Consider the following 11,178-nt stretch of genomic DNA (forward strand, 5'->3'; position numbering starts at 1 on the left):
GACTCAACAAGAATTAAGAAGACATCTTTCCAGTGTAAGGGATGTCATGTCATCTTTAAGACCAGTGAAGGTGAAACTTGGCACCCCAGATGATTTGGAAGTATTTTTCCCATGATGCTCATGCACTCTGCAGCGTAGTTTAGCATCATGGGAAATGGAGTTCCAAAACATCGGGGGTGCCAAGGTTCGGAATCACTGTTTTAGACAGTTGTCACAGGAACAAGTGTCTCCACTAGAAGATTTCACCTCTATTCTTGGTCTGGTATGGACTTAGCTTCATTTTCATTCCCAGTGACAGTGGTGCTAAGGACGGTTACGCCTGGTACACACAGGCCGAATATCGTTCGGTATCGAGTGGTTCAACGGAAGCCTGTCCGACAGAAGCTGGACGTTTGGGGCATGCCCGAAAAACATCTGCCGATCGGCATCCAATCAGAGCTCTCAGCCAATGGTTGCCCCCCCTGTCAGAACATAATGGGTCAGCAGGGAGATCGCTGTACTAACACCCGATAGTCAGTACAGTGATCCCCTCTTAAGCTGCTCAGTTTTTTTTCGTTCAGCCAGCTGGGTTAAATGAAAAAAAAAAACTGATAGTTTCTTTAGAGAGAGGGAATCTTCCTAATGGGGGCACAGACAGCAAGAAAAACCTGGCAGTTATACCAATCCTGGCCCTCACCACTGTATTAAAAGAAAAAAAAAAAAAAGATCCTTATATTTAACATTGAATATTAGTTACTAGGTTGCATATATAAAATGTTGATTTTTAATGGCTATTTTTTTTTTTTATTTGGTTGACCTTGGAAGGCAATTTATGAGAATATTGAACATGACTAGGACAATTCAGATGAAAACAGGTTAACCCACTGCATGGTCATATCCAACCTGAACCCTATCTTTTAAAATTAACAAAACCAGACCACACCTAAGTAAAGTTTTATGGTCATAGTAGTCTCTAACTACAAATTACAAAACAGATTTGAAACAATTAAATGTAAAAATAAGATTCTGTTTAAGGCCCTTGGCGGAACTATAACACGGAATAATGGTAGCTGGTCATGGTTTTATCCAGAGATGATGTCATCAGTGTGTATATGGCCAGCCAAATAAATGAGATATGGCAAAAAGGGGATTCCTCACACCAATGCTGAGGGTTATTATTATGTCTACCATCACCAATATTGGGGGTTATTATTGCGTCCACTGGCACTAATGATGTGAGTTATTACTGCATCCACTGACACCAATGTAGCACTACCCCATAGGAGTCGCTAGTGTCCCGGGTCCCCACTGCTGCACAGCCAGTCACACAGTATTTCCTTCATACATTCCACTGCAAAATAAACAGTCCTTGGCTTGCTTTTGATGTTTTATTAGGAATTAATAACTTGGATGGGGTAGGGAATTATGGGATGCCAAACTTGAAAAATGTCAAGAACTATGAACAAAGGGACAGTTTCTCCCTTTTTACATAAAGTCCTCTGCTTCCTTCTTCTTTCTTCCTTCTTCCTTCACAAACTTCGTTTTCACAGCACCTGCTGCTCACTCCCGTGGGAACTAGCAGGACGTTACTAGTTCAGCAAAGGCCGATTATAGGCAAGAACTCTCAGTCCCTTGACAAAGTAGTACAATGTTAGTGAATAGCATGACGTTCTTTCTTCTGCTTCCCTGTGGCCACTGATCCCAGCTCCACTTGCTTGCAGAAAATGCTAGCCTGCCTGGCTGCTTCTCTCTCCCAGTCCTCCTGACTGACTTTTCCGCCCCAGTTCTGCCTGACTGGCTCACACACATGGAGACCTCCCAGGCAAGGTTGGATGAAGACTTGACATGGTGCAGTTTTCAAGAGAGACCTACTGCAGATGGCAGTCTCTCCCCTTGTCTGTCTCTGCACAGTGCGGATCTACTCACTGTCTCTCCTTACTCCTTCGCGCTGCCTCTCCGGCATGATTTCTTGCACTGCCTCCGGTGTTAGGAATCTTCCAGGCCAGCTTTCCTGAGCACCCGGCCTGAGGTAAAACATCCCCCTCTCCCAGTAAGGGGTCCCTCAAAGGCCAACAACAGGCAGCACTGCTTCTCCATATTTCACCTGACTCCCCTACTGGAATGGCCCATGTCTATTTATTGGGTTATCTCAGCCCTCTGCCAGCCCACCTCTGGGGATTGGCTGAGGCCCAATAAATATTAATGGCAGCTCCTCTTAACCCCTGCCCTCTAGTTCTAGAAGGTTCTCTAACCTTCCAGACACCAGGGGGTGGCACCAGAGAGCTGTCAGGATGAGTCATCCAGCCCTAGCATCTAGTAACGCTGACCCTATTTAATGACTCATATTATTCCTGGCCAGAATATGCTTTTTCCTACTCTCAACACTAGTAGTATACACTACAGGGTGCTTCACCAATATTGGGGGTTATTATTGTGTCCACTGACACCAATTCGGGGTTATTATTGCGTACATTGACACCAATGCTGGGGGATATTATTGTGTCCACTGACACCAATATTCAGGGTTATTATTGTGTACATTGACACCAATGCTGGGGGATATTGTTGTGTCCACTGACACCAATGCTGGGGGATATTGTTGTGTCCACTGACACCAATGTTGGGGGTTATCATTGAGTCCACTGACAGCAATGCTGGGTGGTATTATTGTGTCCAATGCCATCATAGTTTGGGGTATTATTGCATCCACTGACACCAATATTCGGGGTTATTATTGCATCCACTGACACCAATATTCGGGGTTATTATTGCATCCACTGACACCAATATTCAGAGTTATTATTGCATCCACTGTCACCAACGCTGACCCATAGGTGATGTAACTGACGTCACCTGTACTTTTTTTCCTGGATGTTCGTGAGTGTACAGTATATATTAATGCAAAGTACCAAGTTGTTTTAATGTAAGCATTTTATTGTACATTTAATAAATGATTGGGTTTGAATATACAGAGAGCACTATTGGTCTTTTATTCTTCCCTCATATGTGACCTGGAATTATGCCTGTTTATTGAAACCGAACTCCGTTGAGCATTTATACCCTGGTGTTATTGGAGTTCCTCATTGGCTTGTGGACTATCTGATAAAACCCCTTTTTTTAGGTAGTGGACTTTTATTGCACTGCACTGATTTATTACATTATTATTGCGTCCACTAACACCAGTGTTAGGGGTTATTATTGTGTCCACTGACACCAATACTGGGGGTTATTACTGCATCAACTGGCACCAAAAGTGGAAGTTATTATTGCATCCACTGATACCAATGCTGAGGGTTATTTTTATTATGTACGCTAACACCACTGCTGGAGGTTTTTTATTGCATCAACTGACACCAATTCTGAAGGTTATTACTGAGTACACTGAATAAATGTTGGGGGTTTTTGTACTCCTGGGCCAACTCAATATTGAACCCTATGGACTATGACTGGGATGCCATTAAAGTTTATGTGCGTGTAAGGCAGTCTTCCCAATACTTTTGGTAATATAGTGTATATATAAAAATGATGGTGTGTAAAAATATACGTATACCAAATTATTACATAGTTACATACAGTAGTTAGTGAAGTTAAAAAAAGACACCAGTCCATCCAGTTCAACCTATGACACGCGTGTGTGTATGTGTTTGTGTCAATAGTATATCAAATACCCCTGTATGCTGTGGTCGTTAAAGTGCCCATCTAGTAGTTTTTTCAAACTATCGATGCTCCCTGCTGATACCACGGCTTGTGTAAGAGAATTCCACATCCTTACTGCTCTCACAATAAAGAACTCTTTACGCAGTTTAAGGTTAAACCGCTTCTCTTCTAATTTTAGTGAATGGCTTTAAAGTGTCTTTTTAAATTCCCTCTCGCTGAAAAGTTTGTTGCCTATGCTAGGGCTATGTTCTTAAAGCACTCCCATTTTTCCTCCGTGTTCTTTTTTCCTAGGATTCTATCCCATTTAATATTGTCTAGCAAAGAGCACAGTTTAGGGAAATTGGCTCTTTTGAAATTCATTGTCTTTGTATTACCCTTATGTTTCCCATTTCTGTGATTTATACTGAAATAAATTGACCTGCGGTCACTGTTTCCTAAGTTGCCCCGTATTTCTACATCCACTTAAAGGGGAACACATCGGAAAAGAGAAGAATGAGAGCGCACCTCGGTGATCACTTGTCTAATTGCAAGCAGCACCCATAGCTACAATGCTGCCTTCTCTGCAGCTTGCTTTCAGAAAATGTGGTCACACCGCCTGTGTTGGTAATCTTCTGTTCTATATATATTCTATAAATTTCTGACAGATGCTATGTCATTTAGGTCATACTGCCTTTATAGTAGGTTACTCAGCCTATACTGACAGCTTGCTTTCAATCAATGCAGTTACACTGCCTGTATTGGTAGTTCTGACATTAAATTCACTAATGCCCCATACACACATGCAGATTATCTGCAGACTTTTGTCTGCAGACTTACCAAAACCATATAATATGAGGTCAAACCTAAACATTTTCAATTTGTATGCAATCCGGCAGGCCCTTGCACTACATAGAAAAGGTAAGTCTGCAGACAAAAGTCTGCAGATAATCTGCACGTGTGTATGGGGCATTACTGCAAATTCTATAGAATTCCTGATAAATAATATTAAGGTCACACTGCCCGTATAGCAAATCACTTCGCCTATACAGACATTTCTGCAGCTTGTCTTCAATCAATGCGGTCACACTGCCTGTGCTGATAGCTTCATTTTCTGACACTAGGTAAAATTATTATCAATTCTATAGGCTCAAAACAGTCACTTTAAGCAGAGTTCCACCCAAAAGTATAAAGCGCCGCTTATCTGATACCTCCCCCCCTCCGATGACACATTTGGTACCTTTGGGGGGGAGGGGGAGTGGGTACCTGTTTCCCCCCATTCCGGTGACACATTTGGCATCTTTGGGGGAGAGCAGTCCTGGGAGATTGCGCCACGGCATGATTACTCGGCAGTTGGGCCCCCCTCCTACTTCCCCCGCCGCCGGGCAATTCAGAAAGCACAGCGCACTCCACGCATGCGCAGGAGGGAACCGGCTGTGAAGCCACAAGGCTTCACTGCGGGTTTCCCTTACAGACAATGGTGGCGGCGGCAGCCGATGGAAACATTGGCTGGAGTGCCGACATCGCTGGACTCCAGGACAGGTAAGTGTCTTAATATTAAAAGTCAGCAGCTACAGTTTGTGTAGCTGCTGACTTTTATTTTTTTGCTGGGGGGGGGGGGGGGGGGCAGGAACTCTGCTTTATTATTGATGACCACCATTTGTCTCTCATTAGTCCCAGGTGTTATTCCCCCACAAAAGCCATGTATTCCCACAAACAAAGTGCTCCCCAAAGCAAAAAAACGACAGGTTTCACCTAAAAATAGGCTTCATCAGGGTTATAGTGCAATAAAAAAAGAATTGGGGGTGCACAATACAAGAAGAAGAATGCAGGGGGTGCAAAGTTATCCCCACGTGACAAATCTTAAAATGTGTCACGCTGTGTATACAGTACAATGAGTGAGTGTTGTTCGACCTAGACTAGGAAGCATGTTAAAGTGATTGTAAATGATCACCTCGTAAAACAACCAATTTCATTTAAAAAATAAATGAAAGGCAAAACATTTGTGCATAGATTTAAAAAAAAAAAAAAACATTATAGATACCTTTTTTTCCTTATATTATAAGTGATCACATTCCCTCTGTTCTCAGCTGCATAAGAGCTGGGGGAGGAGAAACAAGGGAAATAAGCCTGAAGGAAAGAACAAATGCAACCACCACATTAGGACATGTGCATTTGACAGTTCCTTCTCTCTCTTCAAGGCTCTATTGATGAGATTTCTGCATTGAGTTCCTGGGTCTACACATGTGCTTTGCCAATTCTAAAGGGCTCCCACCATCCCTATGCTGAGTTCATGGCTCTACACACACATTGTGCCCATTGGTAAGGGCTACCACCATCCATATGCTGAGTTCCCAGATCAACACACATGCTTTGCTTTGCGGGATGAAGGCCTCCCCATCCCTAAGCTGAGTTCCCAGGTCTACACACACACTGTGCCCATTATGAAGGACTTGCCATCTTTATGCTAGTTCCCGGGTTTACACATGTGCTTTGTACATTATGAAGGGCTCCCACCATCCCTACACTGAGTTCCCAGGTCCACACATATGCTTTGCCCTTTAAGAGGGGCTCTTACCATCCCTATGCTGAGTTCCCTGTTCTACACACGTGCTTTGCCCATTATTTATACTATACAGCGCCAATTATTATATAGTGCCAACAGTTTGCACAGCGCTTTACAATGGGCAGACACTACAGTTACAATACAATTCAACACAGGAGGAATCAGAGGGCCCTGCTCGTTAGAGCTAAGGGTTCCCCATCCTTAAGCTAGAGTTCTCTAGTCTACATACGTGCTTTTCCCCTTATGAAGGGCTCCCCATCCCAATTCTAGTTCCCTGGTCTACACATGTGCTTTGCCCATTATGAAAGGCTCCCACCATCCTTACATTGAGTTCCCAGGTCCACATATATGCTTTTCCCATTATGAAAGGCTCCCACCATCCTTACATTGAGTTCCCAGGTCCACACATATGCTTTGCCCATTATGAGGGGCTTTCACCATCCCTATGCTGAGTTCCCTGTTCTACACACATGCTTTGTCCATTATGAAGGGTTCTTCATCCCTAAACTGAGTTCCCTAGTCTACACATGTACTTGTCCCCTTATGAAAGGCTTCCACCATCCATATGCTGAGTTCACTGGTCTACACATGTGCTTTACCCATTATGAGGGGATCCCACCATCCCTTTGTTGAGTTCCCAGGTCTACACACATGCTTTGCCAACTATGAGGGGCTCCCATCATCCCTATGCTGAGTTCCCTTGTCTACACATGTGCTTTCCCCTTCTCAAGGGCTCCCACCATCCCTACGCTGAGTTTCTGGGTCTACATACGAGCTTTGCTCATTATGAACAAATCCCAATCTGTACCCTGAGTTCATGGCTCTACGCACATGTTTTGCCCATTATGAAGGGCTCCCACCATCCCTATGCTGAGTTTCTGGGTCTACACACGAGCTTTGCTCATTATGAAGGGATCCCAATCCGTACCCTGAGTTCACGGTTCTACGCACATGTTTTGCCCATTATGAAGGGCTCCCACCATCCCTATGCTGAGTTCCCAGGTCCACACAGATGCTTTGCCCATTTTGAGGGGATCCCACCATCTGTGCTGAAATTATTTATTCTATATTATGGTATTATGGAGAATGTAACAGAAGTTGGTGAAACATGGAAAGGTGGATGGAAACACCCAAACCTCATAGGTGAAGTCTGGAAAGGGAAAACTCACTGTTGGAGTATCCAATACATGCAATAAGACTAAAGCCCCGTACACACATGTCGATAATTGGCCGTGAATTTTCGGCCAACGCCCGATCGGCCGATTTTCGGCTTGTTAGTATGATGCTTCCGACAACCGACTCCGACTTTTCGGCCGAAAAAAAATCTGGTGTGCAGGCTATAAAATTTTTGTTGGCCGTCAACATAACGGCCGATTTTCTGTCAGTCAGTACAGATTTCGGCAGACAAAAATCTGATGAGCAAGACTGGGCATGCTCCGAGAAGAAAAAACACACGGAAAGTAAACCAGCACATGACATCACTTCTGAAGTAGAATTTTGTTGGCCGAGAAAATTTGTGTACAGTCTAGGCACATTCCAACCAACAAAACACCACTCTGGACAAAAGTCGGACGATCGGTCGGCCGATAATCGTTGCGTGTGTACGAGGCATTAGTCTGCCAGGCATCGGCTATGACTAAAAAATATGTTTTAGGAGGAGTGATCCTTTAAATTATATCCTGTTTTTCAGTCATCATTGAGATGTTCTATACAGAAGTTATCTGAGGTCTTCTTGTTGCACTCCCGTCATACAGAATGCACTTAATAAAATGTATTGGTTTTCTTTTTGGCATAGCTTGACCTCAGTTTCTCCGGTACAGTAACATATGTGAAATTCCAAGCAGGATGCCAGTGTCTTACCTTTCATTGTTCTCTTGTGGCTGCAAACAGTGGAAACCAATGGCTATTCCTTTCTCCTGAACTCTTTTCCAGTGCAATTGGACACTTTAGTCTCCGTCAATAAGGGAAATCACTAATGAGATTAAAGTAGGTGACTTCCTCTTCCTAATGCTTTGGGTTCATTATAACCTTCAGGGTTGCAAAAACCTTCCAGTTGTCACAAACGTCATGCATGCCTTCAAAATTATTTGCCACAGTACTTAAGGCAATTCTTCCCCAGCCAGATAACATCCTCTCCAGTGAAGCATCTATTGAGATACTGCTTGTTACAGCTGTTCGGAGAGATGCAAGTTCATCCCAAAAGACGCTCTCCTTTGGTCTGCCGCCCAGACAAACTTCCTTGAAAGACACAAATGCGGAGTGTTTGAAAGCTCCTAAGTGCGAAGACCGACTGCTTCTTGCTCAGCCTGCGAAAAGATTTGGACTTTTTCCACTGCAGGCAAGCAGAAATATGACACAGTTAAGTGTACGCTGTACAGAGGGATCCTAGCCCCCACCCATTCCATAAAAAAAGAAAAAAATAATGTCAAACAAATGTCGAGCCAAGAGGCGGCTGAAAATTTGATTATAGGGGCTAGGCAAGTTTAACTAGCGAAATTCTATCAGTTCACGAGGCAGTGGAAAGGGCAGTGATGCTGGGCAAACTTCAACAACCAATCAGATCATAATCTGTGGAAGGAAGAGCAATGAAAGGTTCATTTTTATTGGTTATTGTGGGTTCTTGCAGTGGAATGTGAATCGTTTTAGGACTGATTAATCTTAAGGAATTGTATTCCTAATTATAAATTATTTTGGACTGTAGGAAATAAAATCAATACTTTTTAACTCAGTAATTTGAAGGGTCCATCATACAAAATATTGAAGCCCCTGGACTGTCATGACAACATACTAACAACTGGAATGAGAAGTCAGCAATGGCAGTCTACCCCCAGGAAAGTTCCCTTAAGCCCTGGTTCAAATTGATGCTGCTTTGAAACCGTGCTACTTCAAATGAAGTAGCACGATTTCAAAGTAACAGGTTAGTGTGATTTCAGGTGCTACTTGAAAGTAGGGATGGGTCGAACACCCCCCTGTTCGGTTCGCACCAGAACATCTTGAACAGGGGAAATGTTCTAGCAAGCATGCGAACTCTATTAAAGTCAATGGGACACAAACATGAAAAATCAAAGTCCTCATTTTAAAGGCTTATATGCCATAAAAAGTGTATGGGGACCCAAGTACTGCACTGGGGGGACATGTATCAATGCAAATTTTTTTTTTTTTTAAATGATCATTTTTACAGGAGCAATGATTTTATTGATGCTTAAAGTGGAACAATAAAAATGAAAAATTCCTTTAAATATCGTGCCTGGGGGTCCCCTTAGTCTGCCGGTAAAGTGGCGTATCTGTACGATGTATGGAGCCTGCTGCAGCAATACTGACATTTCTAAAGGAAAAAATGTATTTTAAACTTGCTGTAATGTATTACCAACTTCAGGCAATACAGATAAAAAAAAATGAAAAAGTCCATACCAGACCCTTATCCGAGCATTCAGTCTGGCAGGTCAGGAAAGGGGGGGGGGGCGAGCGCCCCACCCTTCTGAACCATAGGAGGCCGCTTGCCCACAACATGGGAAGGGTGCTTTGGGGTGCCTCCAAAGCACCTTATCCAAATGTTAATGACAACAAGGGCCTCTTCCCGACGTCCCTGGGCTGTGGTTGTCAGGGTCTGTGGGTGAAGTGACTTGAGAAGGGGTGATGTAACCGGGTGGCCCCACCCCTTGCCTATAAAAGAACTGTCAAAGCTGAGGATCTGGCAGACGGCAGAAGCATTTTTGAATTTTTTTCTATTATTCAGGTCTGGCGGGCGTCGTGATTGACGATGGATTTACATCAAGGGACGCTATCTTTTTTTTTTCTTTTTGATAAAGGACTTGTCAAAAACTGTGCTCTGTGGTTTTTACTTTTGTACACTTTTTTGGTGAATGGGTACAGGTGCGATGTCCCCGATACCCATTCACTTAGGGGGGGGGGGGTGGTATCTAATTACAGATTCTGATAAGCCCCCACCCACAGACCCCGACAACCACAGCCCAGGGTTGTCAGGAAAAGCCCCTTGTCCCCATCAACATAGGGACAAGGTGTTTTGGGGGGCAACCAAAAGCACCCTCCCTATGTTGAGGGCAAGCGGGCTGGTATGATTTAGGAAGGGGTGGGCGCTCGCTCGTCTCCCCTCCCCTTTCCTGGACTGCCAGGCTGCATGCTTGAATAAGGGTCTGGTATGGATTTTGGGGGGACCCCAAAAGTTTTTTTTATTTTTAATTCTGTCATAGGGTTCCCCTTAACCACTTAAATACAGGGCACTTTCACCCCCTTCCTGCCCAGACCAATTTCAGCTTTCGGTGCTCATTGGCATCTATGGGAAATTTGGTCTGCTTGGCATGGCACTGCTCCCGATCTGTAAGTGGCAGGTACACAAAACATGGGGGAGCACCAAGAGGGGACCCAGGACTACAACATATCCATACATTTAAAAGTGGGGTATACCTGTACATTACACTGACAGCATAAACTGACTGAACTCACTATCCACTAACTACCTGCCTAATTTCTATTGTAACACACTATACACGGCTGCCGTGTAAGCAGCAGCCTTATATAGTGTGGGGAGTGGACTTAGCTCTTGAGCCAGGCACCCTGCTTTTGGCCAATCATGGCTCTGACAGGAGATTGTGCTGTGATTGACCAAAGCATACAGGTCAGGTGCATGCTTTGGCCAATCATCAGCAATCAATGCACTGCAACAGCGCAGTGCATTATGGGGTGCTCATTGGCAGACAAACTTCCCGCTGAGCTCCCAATTTGTTTGTGTGTTCTGGAAGCACACGAACAGCTGATGTTTGAGTCGAACTTACGTTCCACTCGAACACGGAGCCCATCCTTACTTGAAAGGCATCTATACAGCTTTATGCACAGATGTCTACTGAAGTCGCACCTGAAATTGTCAAAAGTAGTGCAGGAACTCGGCATTGCACCGATTGGAACGGTGCCATCGCCGGCCATGGGCTGTGACCTGTCATGTGGTTTGACCTCTTAAATCGCATGACAAATCGCTCCAATGT

General features: G+C 44.1%; 1 protein-coding gene across 2 annotated transcripts in view; it reads right to left on the minus strand.

The window, feature by feature from the left end:
* The window catches only part of SCARA3 (scavenger receptor class A member 3), a 58,999-nt gene extending 50,404 nt beyond the window's left edge, over window positions 1-8,595 (minus strand). The window contains exon 1 of one of the 2 annotated variants that reach the window (XM_082252568.1): window positions 8,039-8,595. In XM_082252568.1, the coding sequence (XP_082108694.1) occupies window positions 8,039-8,045 (7 nt within the window). In that variant the 5' untranslated portion in view covers window positions 8,046-8,595. The remainder of the gene's footprint in view (window positions 1-8,038) is intronic. The other variant, XM_082252567.1, reaches the window with a different exon arrangement.
* Between the last annotated feature and the right edge of the window lie 2,583 nt (window positions 8,596-11,178).

Source organism: Pelophylax lessonae (assembly GCF_965119305.1).
Source record: "Pelophylax lessonae genome assembly, chromosome: 3".
NCBI lineage: Eukaryota > Metazoa > Chordata > Amphibia > Anura > Ranidae > Pelophylax > Pelophylax lessonae.